This window comes from Canis aureus, chromosome 5 (genome assembly GCF_053574225.1).
Source record: "Canis aureus isolate CA01 chromosome 5, VMU_Caureus_v.1.0, whole genome shotgun sequence".
Classification (NCBI taxonomy): Eukaryota; Metazoa; Chordata; class Mammalia; order Carnivora; family Canidae; genus Canis; species Canis aureus.
The window spans coordinates 6,849,181-6,871,272 of record NC_135615.1 but is presented as its reverse complement, the minus strand read 5'-3'; the positions used below and the strand labels follow the sequence as shown (position 1 = coordinate 6,871,272).

Sequence of the window (22,092 nt, the reverse complement as noted above, 5' to 3'; positions counted from 1 at the left end):
CTCTGCCTCTCTCTGTGTGTCTCTCATGAATAAATAAATAAAATCTTTTAAAAAATTCTACATTTTGAAAATGTGTATATAATAATGGTGTCCAAATTATCCCAAATTTATTCATCATGCTTTTAAATTATTTAACATAATTCAGTGGAATTGTGTTTGGCGTTACATAAACAACCACTGGCTTGTGCAAATGTATTCCCCCTGTCAGCCAGTTTAGTTTGGGTTGTGCTCTATTATTATATTATACAGCAGCCTACATTTGACCAGTCAAATAGAGAAAAATGATTGGAGCCAGGACTACTACTGGCTATTTATAATTTACATTATAAATTCTTCACATATTTATTTCAAGTCATTTGAAGAAGGTAAACTAAGATGCTTTCATTCAATGGGAAGTTACTTCATTGCCAGAACTTTTTCTAACAACACATCTGTTTATTTTACTTTTCTTTTTTTTTAGCTGCTTCTCTGCTTTGCATTCAGGCAGATGAGCTACAAGAAGCTCTTACCTCCCACTGTGTGGTCACTAGAGGAGAAACAATTATACGACCCAATACCGTAGAAAAAGCCACCGATGTCCGAGATGCTATGGCTAAAACTTTATATGGGCGTCTCTTTAGTTGGATAGTCAATCGTATTAACAGCTTGTTGAAGCATGGCACATCACCAAGGTAAACATTCTTATGGAAACATTTTTTTCCCAAATGTCAGATGATATAAATCTGTTTTCCAATTTACTGATTTATGTATGAGTCCCTCTGAAGTTGTTTTTAATTCTTATTATTTAATTGCTAAAGTTCTCTGCTTTATTTCCTACTAGCACTTTATTGGGCCAGATAGCTACAAAATTTTTAAAGTCCTGGGACTTTATTTAAAACTAAAATATTTTTTTAAAAAATAATAAAATAGTATTTAATTGCATTTTAAAGTACTTTACTACAAAATAAATTCAAATGTATTTATATCTTTCTCCAGGTTACCATTTATTCTATATTAAATAACTATGAATGAATTACTCAAAAGTAAATAACAATTCTTTAAAAGAGGTAAAATATTTTTAGCAAGATGTTTTAATTATCCTATAGTGAAAGACTAAATAAAGATAATCTTACACAGAAGTTATGCTTCTCTGCTATAGTGTTTATTGAACATATTTTTGCCATGTCTAAAAGGCTGGCCAGGTTTTCCCTGTGATTCATGAGTGAGTTAGGGCTGCGATCTAGAACCCATGAACCCACAGGAAAAAGTATAGGAGCTATTTCCATAATACCAAATATGTATCTTTTACATATTAAAATTAATGTTACCTACTTTAATTTTATATTCTATGAAGAGATTTTTCACTCTGTGTCTTGGCAGTATTTTCTTAGCTAAATCACAAAAGTAAAACTCTAAGATACCCTGCCTTACTTTCCCTCTTAAGAAACTAAATAAGAACTTAAAATAATGCCTTTTTAATTTTCTAGTGGGAATGATGATGAACTGAGCATTGGCATTCTGGATATATTTGGCTTTGAAAATTTCAAAAAAAATTCCTTTGAGCAGCTGTGCATTAACATTGCAAATGAACAAATTCAGTATTATTTCAATCAACATGTGTTCACTTGGGAACAGGTAAGTCAAAGGTACTATAAAGATGCATGCATGTGTGTGTTATACACAGAATTGTACTAATGAAGCAGGACTTAAATCATCGATTTCAAGCCTTAAATATATAGACAAAGGAAAGATTTTCTTTTCTGCATGATCATAATTAAAACAAAAACAAAACCAGAAAACAAGTATGAATTTGGTGTGTCTTGAAGCATGACCTTGAATGCCCTCCATCTAAAATCAATGCACCCTTTTGCAAAACTTAGCAAGTCTGAGGCTTGTAAACAAAGAAGTTTCTTTGGAAATTTAAGTAAGCAGATGTGTCCAACTGTTTCTCTTTCTGTAAACTGCATAGCTGAAATTCTGTATGAAATTTAAATATCCATCTAAAATGCGTTAAAACTTCAGAATTCTGGTAACTAGGCAACAGAACACAAGATAATGGGTTTGATGCAAATGCCACAAAACGGCAATTTTGTCCGGGTACAGCATGTAATTTATGATTCTGCTTCAAAAATCAGAGACTTACTTGAATTGCATTTGGCAAAGCTGTAGTATTAAAATTACTTCGACTCTTTTGTCAGGTCTAAAAGAAACGGTCATATTTTTTATCATTTAGTATGTCATTGGTCTCCCTTTAATAATATTAAATTGTTTTGTGCTTATGATTAGAACTAAAGTTTTTTTTTAAGTTGGAGATAAGGCAGAGGTACATAAACCTCTTTTGACTCCAAATATTTAGGTTTGTTGAGGATTTGCTTTAAAATTGCATTTTGAAAACACTGGTAGCAAAGGAAAACATTTAAATCTTGACATTTCTTAGGCCAGAAAAGGGACAAAAATGTGAGATTTTTATCTGTGTTTGCACAGCTCTCATCTAGCCCAGGATCTGGTCTATCAAATATCCATTCCTTTTCTTCTTTCTCCGTCTCTGGCTTTGTCTCTGTCTCCCTCTCTCCCTTCTCTCTGCTCCCTCCCTTAGTGCCATCCCTCAGTCTAGATAAATAATGAAATCTTTAAAAATCATTAAAAACAAAAGCCCTTCCCCAACCTGCTTATCTCTCAGCCATGGCCTCTGTCATCCCTTCACAGCCAAATTTCTTGAAATCATATTCAGTATTCATTGCACTGCATTGATTTCTTCTCCATCTGAGTACCCTGAGTCTGTAGCATCTGGCTCTGACCTCAGCCATCCTACTGGAATGGGCCTTGCTGATCTCATCCGTCATTATTAGTATCAGAAACATTTTAGTCTCTACATAATAAGCCTTTCTGTAATTTCCAACCCTGTTGACAGATTCTCATTTCTGGAGAGTCCCTCCTTTGGCATCCCAAATACCAGTACCATCTCCTGTATCATGCCATAAATAAGTAGTTCTCAACTCCAGCTGCATATTAGAATGACTTGGTTATCTTTGTCAAATCCCAGTGCCCAGACCCTGTCCCAGAGCAGTTAAAACAGATCTCTTGGGATGAGACCCAGGCATCAAGGTCTTTTAAAGTTTCCCAGTCTGTTCCAATGCACAGCCAAGGCTGAGAATCACTGTCCTAAATGCTAACTTATGCTCAGTAAGAAAAATCATGTTTCCATTATTTCAATCATCCCCTTCATTCTAGTGATGCCCAAGCCCTCATCTCCCACTCCCCATCTTTTTTAACTCCTTGCCTCCATTTAAGACAGCTTCCAGAACTTTATCCAGAATTGAACTTGTCACCTTTCTCTCTTATACTCTTCTTCAGTGAGTGACATCTCTGTCCACCCACTTACTCAAGCCAAAAATGTCATGTTGCCTTTCATTTCTCATTACTGAAATCAAGAAAATTAGTGAGACTTATTCACATACCTACCTCCTCTATACTCCAGTAAAAATATTTGGTTTATAATTTTGCCTTTCTTACAAGGCTGCAAACTCCTTGAGGTCATTTTGTATCTTCAGAGTCTCATGTACAGCAAGTGCTCGATAAATATTTATTAAATTAATATCTATCTTGCTTTAATGCCTCACAGTGTTCACAGAATCCATTCTAACCAGAGCCTGAAACAAGTAAATTTTGTTTGTCTATTTGTTTAGACTTTCTGATAGGGATCTGTTAGGATTATCTCCTTTATAGGACTGGCTGCATCTTCACATATTTCCCATCTGATGAATTAGCAGCTTGTATTGGTAGATCTCTGTGTTTCTTCTCTTTGGGGGGTTGAAGTTAGAACCTACTTTTTTTGGAACTAGTCTTTAAACCAATGTCCATATCTTTCAATAATTATTTGCTTTTCACTTCTTTTAGGGTATTATAGTTTACAGTCCACTTTGATAGCTTTGAATTTTATCCATGATCCTAATGCTCTTAATGCTTTTTGCCCTTGGGCTTGCTACAAATGAAACTATTCTGGAAGGCTCTTTTAAATATCCTTGAGAGGCTTTCAAGACAAAACAACTCAAAATTGCCCCCAACATATTAAACTTTCAACTGGAATCCAGGATTATACAAAGTAGTTTGAGGAATTAAGGCCATTCATAATCCTTTCAAGCGCCTTCCTAAGGTAACTACCCCAAGAATCCTTGCTTCATAATCTTACAGACCACTGAGTGATCAGATCGATGAATATGTGATCCACTGGATATGGGATTAGTCAGTGATTGTTTTGATATTAACATGTGGGTGCCCATGTTTTGTTTTGTTTTGTTTTCTCACTCTGTCACTTCTGTGTGAATGCAAAAATTGTATCTCAGAAATGCTACCTATAGCTATGTATATTACCTATCGCAGGTAGAGAATGCACTTATTCGGATTTCTATAAATGAGAAACAGCTATTAAGACAAATCATTAATTAAAGTCATGGTCACACTTTCCTTTTCATCATAGGTTTGACCTGAGAGCTCCTTGATTTAATAAAGCCATTATTGCTTATCAGTAGGACATATTATTATCAGTTTCACAGACGTTCAAGCAATCTGGGCAGTCAGAGCAAGAAACAACTCTCTGGCAACACCTTCACAAAAGAAACAATTTCTGGTTCTATTTAAACCAACAAACATTATCTTTACAGACAGTCCTACAACATTGGAATATAAATAAAGGTTTGCTGAAAGGCTTTCCTTATTTCGCTCAAGTTCAGTTGACATGTAATATATAGGGGGACACTCCAGCAAAGTTGGTTATGAAGGTATTTTAAATATTGCTTTCCCATTACTTTCTTTTTGTGTGTGTGTTAATAGCATAATTTGAGAGAACCTGAGCCAGGTGTGCAAGGCCAGCTCTATGCTGTTTTTTTTTCTTAGAACCTTTTTCCACCCAGCGTGGAGCCCAAAGCAGGGCTTGAATTCACAGCACCAAGATCAAGACCTGAGCTGAAGAGTCAGACACTTAACCAGCTGAGCCACCCAGGCTCCCCCCACCCATTAAAACAATAATCAGTACACTATAGTAAAACATTTTTAGTGAAGGAGTTTATGGTACTGATTTAATCCATAGTTTGCTGGGTGGATAGTGTTAAATAATACATAGCTCCTGAAATTTTTCTGGAGTTTGATGTTTCATAATATGTGAAGCTTCCATACTTTTCCAGCATTAGAAGAAACAATATATATATATATATATATATATATATATATATATATATATATAATTTAGGCATTTATAATTTTCTGTCAGTTTTATTAGTTCATTTGCCAGCCTCCTCTATTACATTTGCATTAGCATTTTTTTAATGATTTTATTTATTTATACATGAGAGATACAGAGAGAGGCAGAGATATAGGCAGAGGGGCAGGACTCAATAGGGACTCATAGGCGGGACTCAATCCAAGGACCCGGGGATCATGACCTGAGCCAAAGTTAGTTGCTCAACCACTGAGCTACCCAGGCACTCCACATTAGCATTATTTTGATGCACACTATTTGCTCCCATATCTCTCAAAAAACTTTAGGTTAGCAGCTTAAAGAGTAGCAGACAAGTAACCACATTCCTGATAAGGGAGACATCTTTTTTACAATAGCCTCCATACTGAATCTCCACACTGACTGTGTAGCCAAGATTTTGCTTTTATTTGGTTGTTTTTGTTTGTTTTCTAGCTTTCTTCCAAGTGAGAGAGAGCACAACAGTAATCAAAGTGTGATAGAAAGCTTGACATTCTCTTCACGTTAGACTCATGCTGATGCTGTAGTGGTGGGTTTTGTCCTTTCTTTTAATTACACTATGGTGTAATCATTGTGGTGTAGAACATACAGAGGAAATGAACCCCACTTTCTGGAAGTTTGTTTCACATCAAGGGGAATGAACAACCAGCCATTGATGAGTCACCAATGGGCATGAGTTTGAGTTGGAAAAAATGCCATTATTCTTTAGGACCATTATGCACCCAGCACATAAATATCCAACAAAGTGTTATTCTAGAATTCTGAAGATTCACTCTACTTGTTTACACTCCTACTCATATCTAGGAGCTATTAATATTTGTTCTGTACAGGCATAAGCTGTTACATATATCACTTATATATCCACCCATGGGTCTAGAATTAAAAGTTAGAAGTCATTTTATAAGCAGGAAACCATTTACAGCACATAACGCAAACAATAACTGCAATTATGGCTCGGGCTTTTCTTGCAGAAAGTGATGTGTATGACTTTCATCTCCAGCTGTTCACATCCTAAAGTTTGAGGCTTTTCAGATTTTGAATATGGGCTCCAACTCATAATTTGTGGCAATTTCAAAGACCAAAAATTCATTCATTATACAGTATCTACAATTTCAACTTTTTTTTACATTACAAAGTAAAAAGAATTAGTCATCTGATAAAAAAAAATGTAGGTAATTCAAAATAGACCCTTTATAAATGACTTTAAATTGTTTTCCTTGCAAAGTGTGAAATTTTATTTCATATCCAAATTTCTTCCCTATTAAACAAACCATTGTGTACAGTGGTGGTAGCATTTGTCTTATTTTAGCTCTCCAAGTGATAAATGGCATTTTATAGGCATTTTCTTTAAGTATTAAAACAGCCATGCATTTAAGAAACCCTTGATACAGCAAAGGGCGACTGGGTGGCTCAGTCACCTAGTCTTTGACTTCAGCTCAGGTCATGATCTCGGGACTGTGGGATCCAGCCATGCGTCAGGCTCCACACTCAGTAGGGAGTCTTCTTGTCCCTTGTCCTCTCCCTGTGCCCCTTACCTCTCTTGTGCTCTCTTTCTCTCAAATAAATAAAGCTAAAAAAAAAAAAAAAAAGGAAGAAAGGAAGAAACTCTTGATACAACAAATCTTGCTTTTTAAATGCTCATCCAAGTTTTGGGTTACTGTTTGAGATCACGTACAAGTGTTCCTTAAACTTCTTGCATACTAAGTGAGTATGGAAGTTGATATCCAGGTGATTGGATGTGTGTAGAGCATACCTACAGCATCTCCCATGTGGTCCTCTCCTGCTGGCTCTTTGCCGGCAGCGTCCTATGCTCCCATGTTCCCATCATCCCTTGCCCTACACCTGTGCTACACACAATGTGTTTCTCTTTTATAAGTGAAGTTGAGTCAGTACCTTTAATGTGATGTGGGGATTTGTGTTACTTACTTTGATAATTAGGTATAGTTTTAAGACATTTAAAAAATATTTTCATTATGATATAAAGTAATTTTAAAGAAATACATAACAGTGAGCATAGATCCATTCAATTACTATAGTTTTCCTCATGTCAGGTTAGAGCATAGTTTTGACAAGATGAAATAAAAAATTTTTTGGGTAAAAAATGTGACGGGGGGGATAAATAGTTTAAGGTGAAAGAAATCTTGGTATATAAAAAAACTACATTTCTGAATTCCTGATTGAAATTCCTCCTTATCCTAAGCCAATACCTGTCACCTGTCAGTAGAATATAAATTTATAAGATCTTTTTGGCTTTTGAAGAGTTTTCAAGAATGGGTATCGTACACAAAAAGTGGCTAGATTAAAATGTTCATCTTAACATACTTTTTTCACTATAAGAAAAATACTCAACTCACCTTGAGTAGCGATAGCACCCTAAATCCTAGATTTTCAACCTTCAAAATGTTTTTCCTAGAATGAAGATGATTAGAATGAGTAACTTCTCAATGGTTTCTTTCCACCGTAGGCAGTTTCTGTAAATGTGTACACTCATATGAGCAGTTGGTGAGTCGGAATTCTTTTGCTAAAAGGCAGGCATCAGGGAATAAATGTGTTTATGTGGCTTCTTTCCCCTGCACATGTTCTGTCAACAGAATGTTTATGCATTCACTCATTAAGTTTCACAACACATTCAGGCAATTGGGGCATTTTGAAATCTTTCAGATAGAAGAAACCTAAGTAGAACATCTATATGTCATAGATAAAAGTGACGCCTTGGGACTTGCTCAAAGGCTGATGAAACAAACCAGGACCAGAATCTGCATCTTCTGGTATGTATCATAGGTTCTTCTCACAAATGAACAAATAAACAAAGTTGAGAAGAACCAGGGACCTAACAAAATAACCTCTCATGCAGAAGAAAAAGGTGCTCTGTTGATTTGAAAGAAAGGAAATAAGAAGAAAAGGAGGAAGGAAGGAAAAGAGAAATAGAGATAGAGACAGGCTTTCACATGGAAGACCAAAGGGTATCCACATAAAGTGGGAAAGAAGGAAACAAGTGGGGAGAGCATTAGCACTGGAGCAGGCAGCAGTGATAGCAGAGCCTGGGGTGCTGGAGAAGGCAGAAACCACCTAAAAAGAAGGATGTAGAACTACAGATGGAACAGTTGAAAAAGAAATAGAGTACCAGCAAAGAAATCCTAGAATGTAACATCAGAGTTAGAAAAGCAGAGAGACTCTATGCTGTGCCCTCAAGGACAGGGACTCTTCCTTTTTTGTCTTTATTTCTACCTTTTCTAGGCTCACCTTCTTCTAAACATACACACAACAAGTAGTCCACAAATGTTTGAGGAATGTCTGCATATGGTATCTTCTACAGTGGTATATCCAGAGTGCCATAAACCTAGGGGAATTCCTAATACCATCTCTTGATATAAATCCTATATCAAATGCACTGTTCTTCTAAAAATAGAAGAGATACTACTTTATAACTTCCAAACAGCAAACACAAGCACATAAATGTTGAGAATCATCTATACCAGCTATTAAAATATTTCTAGACTCTAAAATACCTGAAACTATGGAGCAGTGTCAAGTGATAGACTTACCTATATGAGAGAGAGAGATAGGACTTCATTTCAGAGGCAGAGGTTTAGTGAAAGACTCCATTGGACCCTGTCACTCTGTATGCCCATCTTTTATAAAAGAAAAATGTCATTTGAGCCAAATACCTTGATTGAAACCTTGGTGATTTCAGGAAAATCTTTTTGAAGCTTCATACTTAGATAAAACTATCAGATAGTAGAAAATACTCTCCTATGGTATAATAATGAGGTGGTGTTTTGGGGATTAGGTAGGAACTGACTTTTACATGGTGATGCAGTCTGCCTGTTTTCACAAATATGTGGGAATTAAACAATGTATTCCTGGACTACCAGTGGGTCAAATGGAATTGGAAAGAAAGATCAAAGACTATCTTGATGGACACTGAGGCTCCTTCCACAGTTTGTTTTTGTTTTAAAATTTTATTTATTTATTTATTCATGAGAGACACACAGACAGAGAGAGGCAGAGACACAGGCAGAGGGAGAAGCAGGCTCCATGCAGGAGCCTGACGTGGGACTCGATCCCGGGTCTCCAGGATCAGGCCCTGGGCTGAAGGCAGCGCTAAACCACTGAGCCATCTGGGCTGCCCCACAGTTTGGCTATTGTGGACATTGCTGCTATAAACATCGGGGTGCAGGTGTCCCGGCGTTTCATTGCATCTGAAAGATGCATGGATAAAGATGTGGTTTATGTATACAATGGAATATTACTCAGACATTAGAAATGAGAAATACCCACCATTTGCTTGGACGTGGATGGAACTGGAGGGTATTATGCTGAGTGAAATAAGTCAATCGGAGAAGGACAAACATTATATGTTCTCATTTATTTGGGGAATATAAATAATAGTGAAAGGGAATAGAAGGGAAGGGAGAAGAAATGGGTAGGAAATATCAGAAAGGGAAACAGAACATAAAGACTCCTAACTCTGGGAAAGGAACTAGGGGTGGTGGAAGGGGAGGAGAGTGGGGGTTGGGGGTGAATGGGTGACGGGCACTGAGGGGGGCACTTGACGGGATGAGCACTGGGTGTTATTCTGTATGTTGGCAAATTGAACACCAATAAAAAATAAATTTATTATTTAAAAAAAAGAAACTATGAGAAAAATACAAAATGAAAAAAAAAAAGACTATCTTGAGACAAATGGAAATGAAAACACCACATGCCAAAACTCAAGGGATGCAGCAAAGGCAGTTCTAAGTGGGATGTTTGTAACAAAAAACACATACATTAAGGAAAAGAAAAAGAAAGGTCTCAAATAAACAGATTTAGCTTTATACCTCAATGAACTAGAAGAAGAAACAAGCTAAGCCCAACATTAGAAGGAAAGAAATAAAGATCAGAGCAGACATAAATGAAATGGAGACTAAAAAGACAATAGAAAAGAACAGTCAAGCCAGGATCTGTGGTTTTTTAAAAAAATAAATAAAATTGATGAACCTTCAGGTAGACTAACCAAGAAAAAAAGAGAGAAAACTGACATAATTCTGATCTCTGGCTTCCTGAATCTTCAGCAACGTCGCAACTGACGGTGATGTGATGCTATCTCTGAGCCCAAGAAGAAGTTATGTTTATTATTATCTGTTTCAGAGTGATAACACTCCTCATAGTAGCTGGCAGGTATTGTGTAATGTGTACTAACCAGAGATCTGCTTTATTTCCCCTCCAAACTGTCCTCTTAAGTAGTTGAAGATCTAATCAAAGAAATGCAAATACAGCAATACGCTATCATTTTCTCCTATTGAAAATATCAGAAAAAGTTTTTTAATGAGAATATTCAATGCTGGTGAGGATGCAGTGAGCTAGGAGTGTGTATGCAGTGCTGATTAGGAAGCACATTGCTGCAAGAATTTTAAAAAAATCTATCTAGAAATGATCATCAGAGCCTATGAAACGTTTCCAAGTTGACAAGCTAATCTGTCCTAAAGATAATCCAAAATACAGAAAAACTTGGTGCACAAAGATGTACATCAGAGCACTATTTAAAGTAATAAAGAGGGGGCACCAGTCTCATTCAGCTGGTGGAGCATGCAACTCTTCATCTTGGGATCATGAGTTCAAGCCCCATGTTGGGTGTAGATATGACTTAAAAAAAATAAAAAAAGAAATAAAATAGTTAAAGAAGGAATCTAAAATGTCCCCAGGTAAGAGAATGGAATATAAAGCTACAGGATATAATCTCAGGTAACCATTCAAATAATGTTCATGAAAAAAAAATATATATATTTTTAAGATTGTATTTATTTATTCATGAGAGACACAGAGCAGTAGAGACACAGGCAGAGGGAGAAGCAGGCTCCATGCAGGGAACCCGATGTGGGACTCAATGCCGGGACTCCAGGATCACACCCTGAGCCAAAGGCAGACACTCGACCGCTGAGCCACCCAGGCGTCCTGAAAATATATTCATTACATGTTCTCCATTCCATTTTGTCAAAGGGAATAAAGTTAAAACTGAATAAATAGTATGATTTTACATGAGCATCTATTACATTTATAATCAGAAGCTTAGGATTATGCATGTGCACATGATTTATAGTTTTCACCACAGTCTTCCTCTCACTAGAAAGAGCTTTTCAAAATGATTTTTAACAAAAGGAATCCAGAAAGCTCATGTATTTGTTTGTTGGGGCTGCCATAAGGTATCACAGACTGCGGAGCTTCAAACTGCCTCCTGGACTCATAGATAGCTGCCTTTCTCCCTGTGACCTTATGTGGCTTTTACTCTATGCAGTCACTTCCCTGGGGTCTCTTCCTCTTCTTATAAAAAAAAAAAAAAAAAAAAAAAAAAAACATCCTGTGGAATTCCAGCCTTGCGCTTATGGCCTCATTTGGCCTTAATTACCTCTCTAATGGCCCTATCTCCAAATGTCATCACACTGGATATAAGGGCTTCAACGTATAAGCTTGGTTTGGGGTGGGGGGGGGGGGACACTGTTCAGTCCTTAACACGCAATCATTTATTTAACCTGCTCAGGTCTCCCTAGATAGAGTTAAGTAATAGGTGAGTAAAAGTGCTTGTCCTCTTGGAGTTCCCATTCTAACAAGAGAGGGAGACTAATCCAGTAAAAATGCTAGAAATGCTGTGAAAGAATTTAAAACATGGTGGGAGGGATAGAGCATGACCAACTGAGGAAGGGGGTTGCTGAATTAGTCTGGGCCATGGGGGAAGGTGTCTCTGAGAAGGTGAGAGTTCAGCCTCTGTTGTGTGACAGATTGTGCCAAGGGGTCAAAGGTAACATTCCCCGCCACCACCCTTCAAAGCCATGAGGAAGCTTGCAGCCTTTTGGCCTAGGACAACCTCTCTTCCCAGCTGCTGTGTGAGGCTGAGGACACAATGCTGTCATGAAGACTCTCTCCTGTGGTGAGACTTTCCCTTGTGTTTAGGCCAGAGCTCTGGATGGGGGGCACCTTCATGGGCTTTCTTGCCACTCTGTCCCTTTTTACAGCTAACACTGAAAACCCAATGAAAAATAAGCAAGAGCTTGACTCAGGCATGAAGCTTCCCAACATTTAAGTCTTCCGATTTCCCTCCCTCCTTGATTTATACTTGGATAATTAATCATCTGCCCTTCTCAGAAGGGAACTCAGGCCATCTGAACAGGGCAGTGATTATATATGCTGAACAGCCCTCTATGGCAGTTAATAACTCCACTTATCTTCTGCTTTAAATATATTTTTAACATACAGGGCATAGCAGAGGACTTTCTTAAGAGTTATACATCTTCATTTCTCCACTTAGGCTTAAAAACAAAGTATTTTGAGGTCATAACTGCTATAAAAGTACATAATCTGTTGTTTTAGGCAGTCTCATTTTACTAGAAGGGCTTTATAAATCGTGAGTAATAGCATGTTCTCTCCATTGGTTTGCCTGGAGTACATAATCCTAACAAGTATCTTCAAGGGGAGCCCATTGTTTTGCTAGTTACTCATCTCTGCTCTGTCTGACCTGCCACAAAAGGGTTCTGTGGATTCTGACACAGGCAAATAGAAATGACAAATGCATTGATTTAGATCTTAACCTTGTGTGCTTTCTATACAAAACATACAAAACCTCTTCTGAACTTTGCAGTTGTCACTTAAGCTGTAATATGCTGTCAGCCTGATGTGTCTACTAGTAAAGTGATTCTGGGTCTGTATATTGCTCCCAAGGTAACCTTCAAATGCAAACGCTATGAAACTTCCAGACATTGTTTCCAATTTTATGTACCGGATAAACTAAATGACCTTCAGGTGATCTACCTTTTAGCCTAATGGGCACTGCCAAGTTTTTACGTATTAGTTTTTTGTCTTAAAAATGTACATTTATTTTTACTAGTGACACCCTTGAAATGACATTTCAGTTTCATAAGATTCCAAAATACTGATTAAAAGTTTTGACCCCACCTGCCATTTGCTAACTTCCTCCATGCAGTTGCCAGAAATAAGTTCTCTTCCTCTGAAGTCCTTATATTACATTGTACATACTGTTTATCTAACCTGTGTTACCTTGCATTTTGAATATTCATTTACTAACCTTATCACTCAAGTTAGATCTTAAATCCACTGAGGACAGGGAGTTCTATTAAACATCTCTTTAAAAATAATAATAAAATAAACATCTCTTTATCACCCATCACAGTGCTTTATTATAAGATGTTTAATGAAAATACTTAATGAATTAAAGAATATATTAAAATAATAATGAAGTGGCTCAGTCAGTTAGGTGTCCAACTCTTGGTCTCAGCTCAGGTCTTGGTCTATGGGTTGTGAGTTCAGACCCACCTTGGGCTTCGTGCTGGGCATGGAGCCTATTTTAAGAAAAAAATTTTTAAGTTAAAATAATAATGAAAATAGCCTGTCATTTTAAATTTGTGAGTGGTGCGGGATATTCTCTCCGAGTCCAGGGTTATTTCATACACTTCCTGGTGATAGCTACTTTATTACCCGAGAACCAGTTAGCACCCTGCATGAGAGCATCACTACAAGTCATTGTCCAGGGGTCATGCATGTCCACTTATAGACTGCAGCACTGGGGTGGGGGCACAGTGTGAAGGCAGTCATAGAAACGGAGCAACAACATGATGCTTAGTGCCCCTTTGGTGAAATAGATCAGTAGCATCTGTTTTGTTGGCACCACAATCTTATACTAATTGTTATTCATTGTTTTGGTTTTAGGCAACTTCTAGTATACCCAATGGCAACTGATTATTAATGTACCAGATAGATTTACTTTGTTAGATGGAGATCGTTTCTTCCCCGTGGTAGATGAGACAGTGGGAGATTATAGAGTAAAAAAATCCCAAAGAATTATATATGCTAGTTAAGAGGCAGAACCTCGATATGAACCTTTGTGTTCTTGGCTCTAAATCCACTGATTGTTCCTATGACCTACAACTGTTCGCCCTACTGACAACATAAATGTTATCATGACTGAGAAGTTAACGTTCTTGAGAGATCCATTTCTGAGACTAGATCAAAAGCTTAAATTGGGGGAACTGTAACTCTGAACTATACCTAATTGATATTCTGTAAATTCTGGAGCATAACTCTATTACTGCTCATTATCAACATATTCTCTTGTATTTTGAAAGCCTAAGATGTCTGTCATTCTGGTAGAGACACTAGAAACTTTTTATGATTACCCTGAATTGGCGCTGACTTTAATGAACTGGCAGTTTTGGGGAAAGAAAAATAAAATGATACCCTCAGCTTAAGAGCAATGTCATAGGAAGCAATTTCTTATAATATGTGGAAAATAGAGTTTGGGATAATTACTGTCAAATTACATATCATTCACAAAATTTTTAGTGAATTTTTTCTCTGTCTCATGCCCTGTTATAGAATGAATACCTAAATGAAAATGTTAATGCCAGAGTGATTGAATATGAAGATAACCGGCCCCTCCTAGATCTGTTCCTCCAGAAGCCAATGGGTCTGCTATCCCTACTGGATGAAGAAAGCCGATTTCCCAAGGCTACTGACCAGACTCTTATAGGTGAGTTTTATTTTTTATTTTTATTTTTTTTAATTTTTTATTTTTTTTGTAGGTGAATTTTAAATCAGTATGTCTGCATAGTTTTGTGCTACCGTCATGTAATGCTCTGAATGACTTAAAAAGAACTTTTTTTTTTATTATCTGGGAGAAAATAGCTATCACAAAGCCTGCATATGTAACTTTAAAGAAGAGGCTTTGGGTCTAATATCTGGACTAGCAAATGTTTATAATAGGATGAAGTATTTAGTGATGAATTAAACAAGTTTGGATATTGGACTTTTCCTTACATTATGGTAGAGCCTCATTCATAGGATCTTATGTTATAAGTAACCTTAGAAATTATCCAGCACTACCCCACCCCTAAAAAAAGAGATTACCCAGCCCCATATTAGAAATTGGAGGGCAGGGCAAAAGGCCAGCTCTAGAATTTGAAAAGAGATAGCTAATGGGGAGGAAATAAATTCATCTAGTCACTTGTCTAATAGAGGCAAATAGCCTCCAATACCTTAATAGTCTCTAAATTACAGTACATTAATAAATATTCACAATACTCTTGAGTCATCAAAGAAAGCATAAACATATTCATTTTTTTCTATTTGAGAAGGCAAAGATACATATGCTGCATTTAAAAGATTATCATTGAGGGACGCCTAGGTGGCTCAGCAGCTGACTGTCTGCCTTTGACTCAGGGTGTGATCCCGGGATCCAAGATCAATTCCTGCATTGGGCTCCTTGCAGGGAGCCTGTTTCTCTTTCTGCCTATGTCTCTGCCTCTTTCTCTGTGTCTTTCATGAATAAATAAATAAAATATTTTTAAAAATTAAAATTAAATAAAAGATTATCATCTAAAATAGTTAAAAATGTCTTATTCCTTAAAGAATAAAACTTTAGCTTGTTCAGGTAAAAAAAATAAAAACAAAAAAAACCATTTTTTTTAATGTAGAAATACCATATTCTGTAATGGTAAGAGACATTGATTATGTATAATAAATATTTGCAGAAAATTTGGATTCACATTTTCTCTCATTTACTTTGGGTGATGGAGTCTGTTTCTTACCATTAAGTCTGTGATGTTGCTTCCTGCTGACTCACTCACTGGCTTATTCTCTCCTCTAATTGGATAATACTAATAAAAAACAAAATAAGCCCAAAGTTCTGGGGAAAATTGTCACATAGCAATCACCTGATTTTGAAGTTAAATGTCCCTTCAAGGACATGGAGGAAAAAGTACTCTGAAAGTTATAGAACTGTAACTGCCTTAGTGACCCTCCATTCTTCCTATGTAATCACTAATAACTTAGTGCTCCTCTGATAGAAAGGAGAACCAGAATACCAGATTTCTAGGCTCATGGCTCCATATCAGACTGGGTTTCACAAATCTCTCTGATCAGTTAATCTCAGGTAGTTTCCTGACTCAGTAACAGTGGTTCACAAAATGTGGTCCCGAGACCAGAAACAGCCATTACCTGAGAATGTGCTAGAAATGTGATTTCTCGAATTCCCCCAGTGCCCAGACCTACTAAGGCAGAAGCTCTGTGTTAAAATAGGCCCTCTAGGGGGTTCTGTTGCTTGAGGTTAAGAACTGCTACTCTAGGAAAGCCTGGGTAGCTCCGTGGTTGAGCATCTGCCTTCAGCTTAGGTCGTGATCCCAGGGTCCTGGGATCGAGTTCTGCTTTGGGCTCCCTGCATGGAGCCTGCTTCTCCCTCTGCCTGTGTCTCTGCCTCTCTCTGTCTCTCATGAATAAATAAATAAGATCTTTTTTTAAAAAAAGAACTGCTCTAAATCATAATGGAATGGTTAAATTGATAATCTTTAGTTTTGTCTCACCATTTATGTTCCAAATCTGCATTTATTAGCTATGTAAAATTGTTTTTTCACTGCACATTGTCCATTTTATGGTGAAAGAGATGATTCTGTCAATCAATACCTTCTGAGGATCTCCTACATGGCTGATATTGGAGTTCAATTTTTTTTCTGTAGAAAAATTTGTTGTTGTTTTTTTTGTTTTTTTTTTGTTTTTTTTTTTCTTTTTGTAGAAAAATTTGAAGGTAACCTGAAATCACAGTACTTCTGGAGACCCAAAAGAATGGAACTAAGTTTTGGGATTCACCATTATGCAGGAAAGGTAAGGACTTTGAAGAATTATGACTGAGTTTCTCTTAGTCTTTCCTCAAATAATAATGGTAAACATGAAAATTATGGCCCAAAATATTTAGATGGTTATAATGAGATAGCCATCTGTGTCTGTCCCAATCTGGCCCTGACTCTGTTCTCCAGCTTCCTGTATTCTCTCTGACCCAGTGCCATCCGCTCCCACTCCAGGGCATCTACCTCTAGCAACTATCCTGAAAAGGTTAAAAAAAAAAATCGTCCTCCTATTTTGACAAACACAATGTTACAGTTTTTCTGGAGGAATTTTTGTTAAGAGCCTAAGGAAAAACAAAGAAAAGAAAGAGACAAGCCTCAAAGCATCCATCTTTCTGATCCTAAGATCTGGCTTTGGGTGAGATTGGCTGGCAATGGGAACCTACTTTTTCCTTCTTTTAGTGATAGCTAGGAACCTTTTATATAAACTGCCTTTTTCAGACTAGAGTTTCTTCTCTCTCTACGGCAGCCTTTGTCTCTCCTCCCATCCAACAGAAGAAAGTGACAGATTAGGGGTGTGGTTGGATAATGGAGCTAGCCTAGGTGTGGTTGACTAATGGACTATTCAGCAGTTGGATGCCTTGATAGATGCATATTCCCAAACCGGAGCAAACCTCAGATATGTTGTCCTAAACCCAGAGGATGCTCTGTTTCCCATCTGCACAGACTAACAAGTAATTCCTTCACCATAATGTAAATATTGGAGGACCAAGAAGATGTAAAATCAAGAAAGTGCAGAGACTGAGAAATACATGAACAGAATAAAATAACACAGAACCTGGAAGATTTAGGTCTACCAGGACTTCAATGTTCCACAGACTTTGTCACTAAAAAAAAAAAAAAAAAAAAAAAAAATCTAATTTGAATATTATAGCCTCTCCCATAATGTTCAGCATATGATTTTTTCAAATAAGCCTTTTTAAAAACATCCATTAAGAATTTCCTATGATCATTTTATCCAGTTGTTTTTAACAGCTATATTAGTCGGCTTGGGCTGCCATAAGAAAAATACCACAGGATGGATGGCTTAAATAAAGCACAGACATTTATTTACTGGAGGCTAGAAGTATAAGATTAGGGTGCCTGCAAGGTCACTGTCTGGTGAGACCTCTCTCCCTGGCTTACAGATGGATGCATTCTTGTACTGTTCTCATGTGTCCTTTTCTCTAGGTACATGAGGTGGGGAAAGAGATCTCTGGTGTGCCTTTCTCTTGTTACAAGGACACCAGTCCTATAGGATTTGGGTCCCACCCTTAGGACCACATTTAACCTTAATTACCTCGTTGAAGATCCTATCCAAATACAGTCACATTTAGGGTCAGGAATTCAACATATTAATTTTGGAGGGACACAATTCAGTCCATCCTTAACAACAACAATATTAGATCATCCTATAGAAATCTTTGGGTTACAATTAATCTTTAGAAAGCCTTAAAGTTATTTAGAAGTGCCAGAAACATGAATACTCTAAGTACTCATAGTGCACTTAGACCGTACTACTACTGGGGATCCCTGGGTGGCTCAGAGGTTTGGTGCCTGCATTCGGCCCAGGGCGTGATCCTGGAGGCCCAGGATCAAGTCCTACATCGGGCTCCCTGCGTGGGGCCTGCTTCTCCCTTTGCCTGTGTCTCTGACTCTCTCTCTCTCCCTGTGTCTCTCATGAATAAATAAATAAAATCTAAAAAAAAAAAAAAAAAAAGACCATACTACTACTGAGACAAAAAGTCTATAATGGCCAATTCACTGTGTGTGAATCAATTATCACAGAAATGAGAATGCCTTGGTGGCCTTAGGGTGCTTTCTTTATGCCACCTTTGACCCTCCAAGCATAGAAAGGAAACATACCAAACTTCATAATAAATAAGAGGAATCAAACCTCTTTTATGATTTCAAACCAAATAAAATCAGCAAGACAAATTTTTCTCTGACAAAAAATATTGCAAACCTGGAGAAATTTGCTCTTCCAACCAAGTTGTTAGGGACTGCCTTTATAAACTTTTGTATACCTCTCACTCAGCACAGAAGTTTTCAGAAAATACCTATTGATGATTCTGCTACTGCTGCTACTGATGATGGTGATGATGACAATGGGGATGACATTGATCGTGATACTGAAATATACTTTATCAACAGGTCCTCTATAACGCAAGTGGGTTCTTAGCTAAAAATAGAGACACTCTTCCAACTGATATTGTGCTGCTTTTGAGGTCATCAGAAAACAGTGTAATTCGGCAACTAGTCAGTCTCCCTCTGACAAAAACAGGTAAGCTAAGGCAATTTCCTTTAACCGAGAAATCTCCTCAGGTCCAATTCAGTAGTTTCTGATTGTGGTTTTCATCAGTATAATCCTCATTTTTTTTTTTATATTGGCTTGTTTTCAGCTCACTAAATATGCATTTTTTAATACATTCTGCCCAAATTGTCTGCAGAACATGTAAAAATGAATATAAAAAAACTAGGTTTTCATTAAAGAAGTGTTTGAAGAACTAGCCAGAAAATATGGTGATAATTTAGCTGCTCACCAGAAGAATATGCTTAGCTCTGACAAGTTCAGAATGACCTCTGTTTCGGGACTGGGCAGCTTTTGGGTGGTACTTTAAGGTTCTATAGGTTTAGTGAGCTCTGCCTTATTGATTGGAAACTTACATGTCTTTGCTCCAGCCAACCCTATACTTTTTTGCATTTGCTTTTAAGTAGAAAAATAATGTAGTTTGGGCTGTTTTTCTTTATTGGAGTTTGTTTTATTATTTTGCATTTCTTTTTTACAGTTTTATTGAGACATAACTAACATACAGTAAATAGCACATGTGTAGATAGTAAAACATGAGTTTTTGACATGCATAAAGATCTGTAAAACTATTACCACATTCAGTAGTGAGTATACTCATCACTTCCAGATGATATTTCATCATGACTCTAATATTTTCCACCATTCTTTCCAACCCCCCTTCAGTTGTTCTAGGTCCATTTGTTGAAAGGATTGTTCTTTTCCCTATTGTATTACCTGGGCACCCTGTTGAAAAATCAGGACTTTTGTATTGTGTGTACTGATATTTGTCTATCTTTTCACCAGTATTATACTTCTTGATTACTATAGCTTTATTTTTTAAAAAAAATTGAAATCAAGAATTATAAGCTACACAACTTTGTTCTTTTTCAGAGTTGTTGAGGCAATTATAATTCCTTTGTTTTTCCATATAAATTTTAGAATAAGCTTGTCAATTTCTACCAAAAATCCTGTTGAGGCTTTGACTGGGATATGCTGAACCTATAGGTTAATTTTGGAAGAATTGATATCTTCACAATATTGAGTCTTCCTGTCAGGGAGCCCAATAATAGCTCTCCATTTATGTAAGTCTTTCTTAATTTCTCTCAGCAATATTTTGTAGTTTTCAGTGTGTGAGTCTTATATATCTTTAGTTAAATTATCTGCTACTATATCACATTTTATGCTGTAATAAATGGTAATTTTAATTAAAACTCTATTTGTTGCTAGTATATAGAAATCCAGTTGGTTTTTTGTGGATTGATCTTTTGCCCTGCAGCGTTGCTAAGCTCATTTATTAGACTAGCTAGCTTTTTTTTTTTTTTTTTATAAATTCCATAGGATTTTCTATACAGATGATCATGTCATCTGTGAAAAAAGAGTTTGCCCTTTCTTCTCTATTCTACTTTTTATGTCTTCATCTTGCCTGGTTGCACTGGCCAGAATCACCAAAGCAATACTGAATACAAGTGGTAAGAATGAACATTCTTGCTTTATTCCTGATCTTGGAGAGAAAGTATTCAGTTTTTCCCCAGTAAAAATGATATTACCTATAGGTTTTTCATAGATGTCCTTTCTCAGGAGGAGGAAGTTCTTTTTATTCCTAGTTTTCTGGGTATTTATCAGATATGCATATTTGAATTTTGTCAGATGCTTTTTCTACATCTATTGAGATAATCATTCATTTATTTTTTTAATCTGTAAATATGAGTTACACTGATTGATTTTTGAATGTTATGTCAACTTCTTATTCCTGGGGAAAACCTGACACGGTCATGATGCATTGGAGTTTTATGTATTGGTAGATTAAATTTGCTAACATTTTGTTAAGAATTTTTGCATCTATGTCCATGAGGATATTGGGCTATAGTTTTCTTATAATTTTTTTCTAATTTTGGGATCAGAGTAATACTGGCCTGATAAAATGATTTCCTCAATTTTCGGGAAAAGTGGAGTGAGTATTATTTCTTTCTAAATTCCTTTGTAGAATTCACCAGTGAAGCCATCTGGACCAGAAAGGTTTTTTTTTTGTGAAAAGGTTTTGAACTACAAATTCAATCGATTTCTTTAACAAATAGAAGGATATTTAAATTATCTAATTTTTTGAATGAGCTTTAGTAGGTTGTATCTTTTAAGAAATTTGTTTGTTTCACCTATGTAGTGAGATTTATTAACAAAAAGTTGATTACAGTATTCCCTTATTATCCTTTAATATCTATAGATCTTGAAGTTTTATCAGCTCTCTCATTCCTGATCAAGTTTTATCAGCTCTCTCATTCCTGATCTGAATCTTTTGTGTCCTCTTTCACTTTATTCTTGATTGATTTTCTTTCTAGAGATTGGTCAATATTATTGATCTTCTCAAAGAACCAGCACATAGTTTATAGTTTAACTGATTTTCTCCGTTGGTTTTGCTATTTTGATTTTTTTCCTTTTCTTTTCCTTTCATTTCCCTCCCTTTCCTTTCCTTTTCTTTTCCTTCTTTCTTTCTTTTGGATTTTTCATTTTTGTTTCCTTTCTTCTGTTTACTTTGGGTTTTATTTTGTCTTCATTTTCTAATTTCTAAGGTGAGACCTTAGGTACTTGGTGTAAGAAAACATTTCTTTTCTAATATAAGTACTTATATGGATTATTTATAAGTATTATATTTTAATTCTAGAAATATTGGGATTTTCCATATCTTTATGTTGTTGCCTTTAATTCCATAGTGCTCAGAAAGCATATTTTGTATGATTTAATCAATTTAAATTTACTGAGACATGTTTTATGGCCCAGAATATGGTATATCTTGTTTGATGTTTCATTTACACTTAAAAATAATGTGTATTCCACTGTGTTGGGTGGAGAGTGATATAAATGTCAATTGGGTCAACATGGTTGATAGTATTGATCAAATCTTCTATATCCTTACTGGTTTTTTCTCACCTGGT

The 22,092-nt window shown here is 36.4% G+C and overlaps 1 protein-coding gene across 5 annotated transcripts in view; it reads left to right on the top strand.

The window, feature by feature from the left end:
* MYO3A (myosin IIIA) overlaps nt 1–22,092 on the top strand; it is a 239,889-nt gene that overhangs the window by 154,622 nt on the left and 63,175 nt on the right. For all 5 annotated transcript variants that reach the window (XM_077896753.1, XM_077896752.1, XM_077896751.1 and 2 more), the window contains 5 exons: nt 461–671; nt 1,467–1,614; nt 14,597–14,750; nt 16,788–16,876; nt 19,030–19,159. In XM_077896753.1, coding sequence (XP_077752879.1) covers nt 461–671; nt 1,467–1,614; nt 14,597–14,750; nt 16,788–16,876; nt 19,030–19,159 — 732 coding nt within the window. The remainder of the gene's footprint in view (nt 1–460; nt 672–1,466; nt 1,615–14,596; nt 14,751–16,787; nt 16,877–19,029; nt 19,160–22,092) is intronic.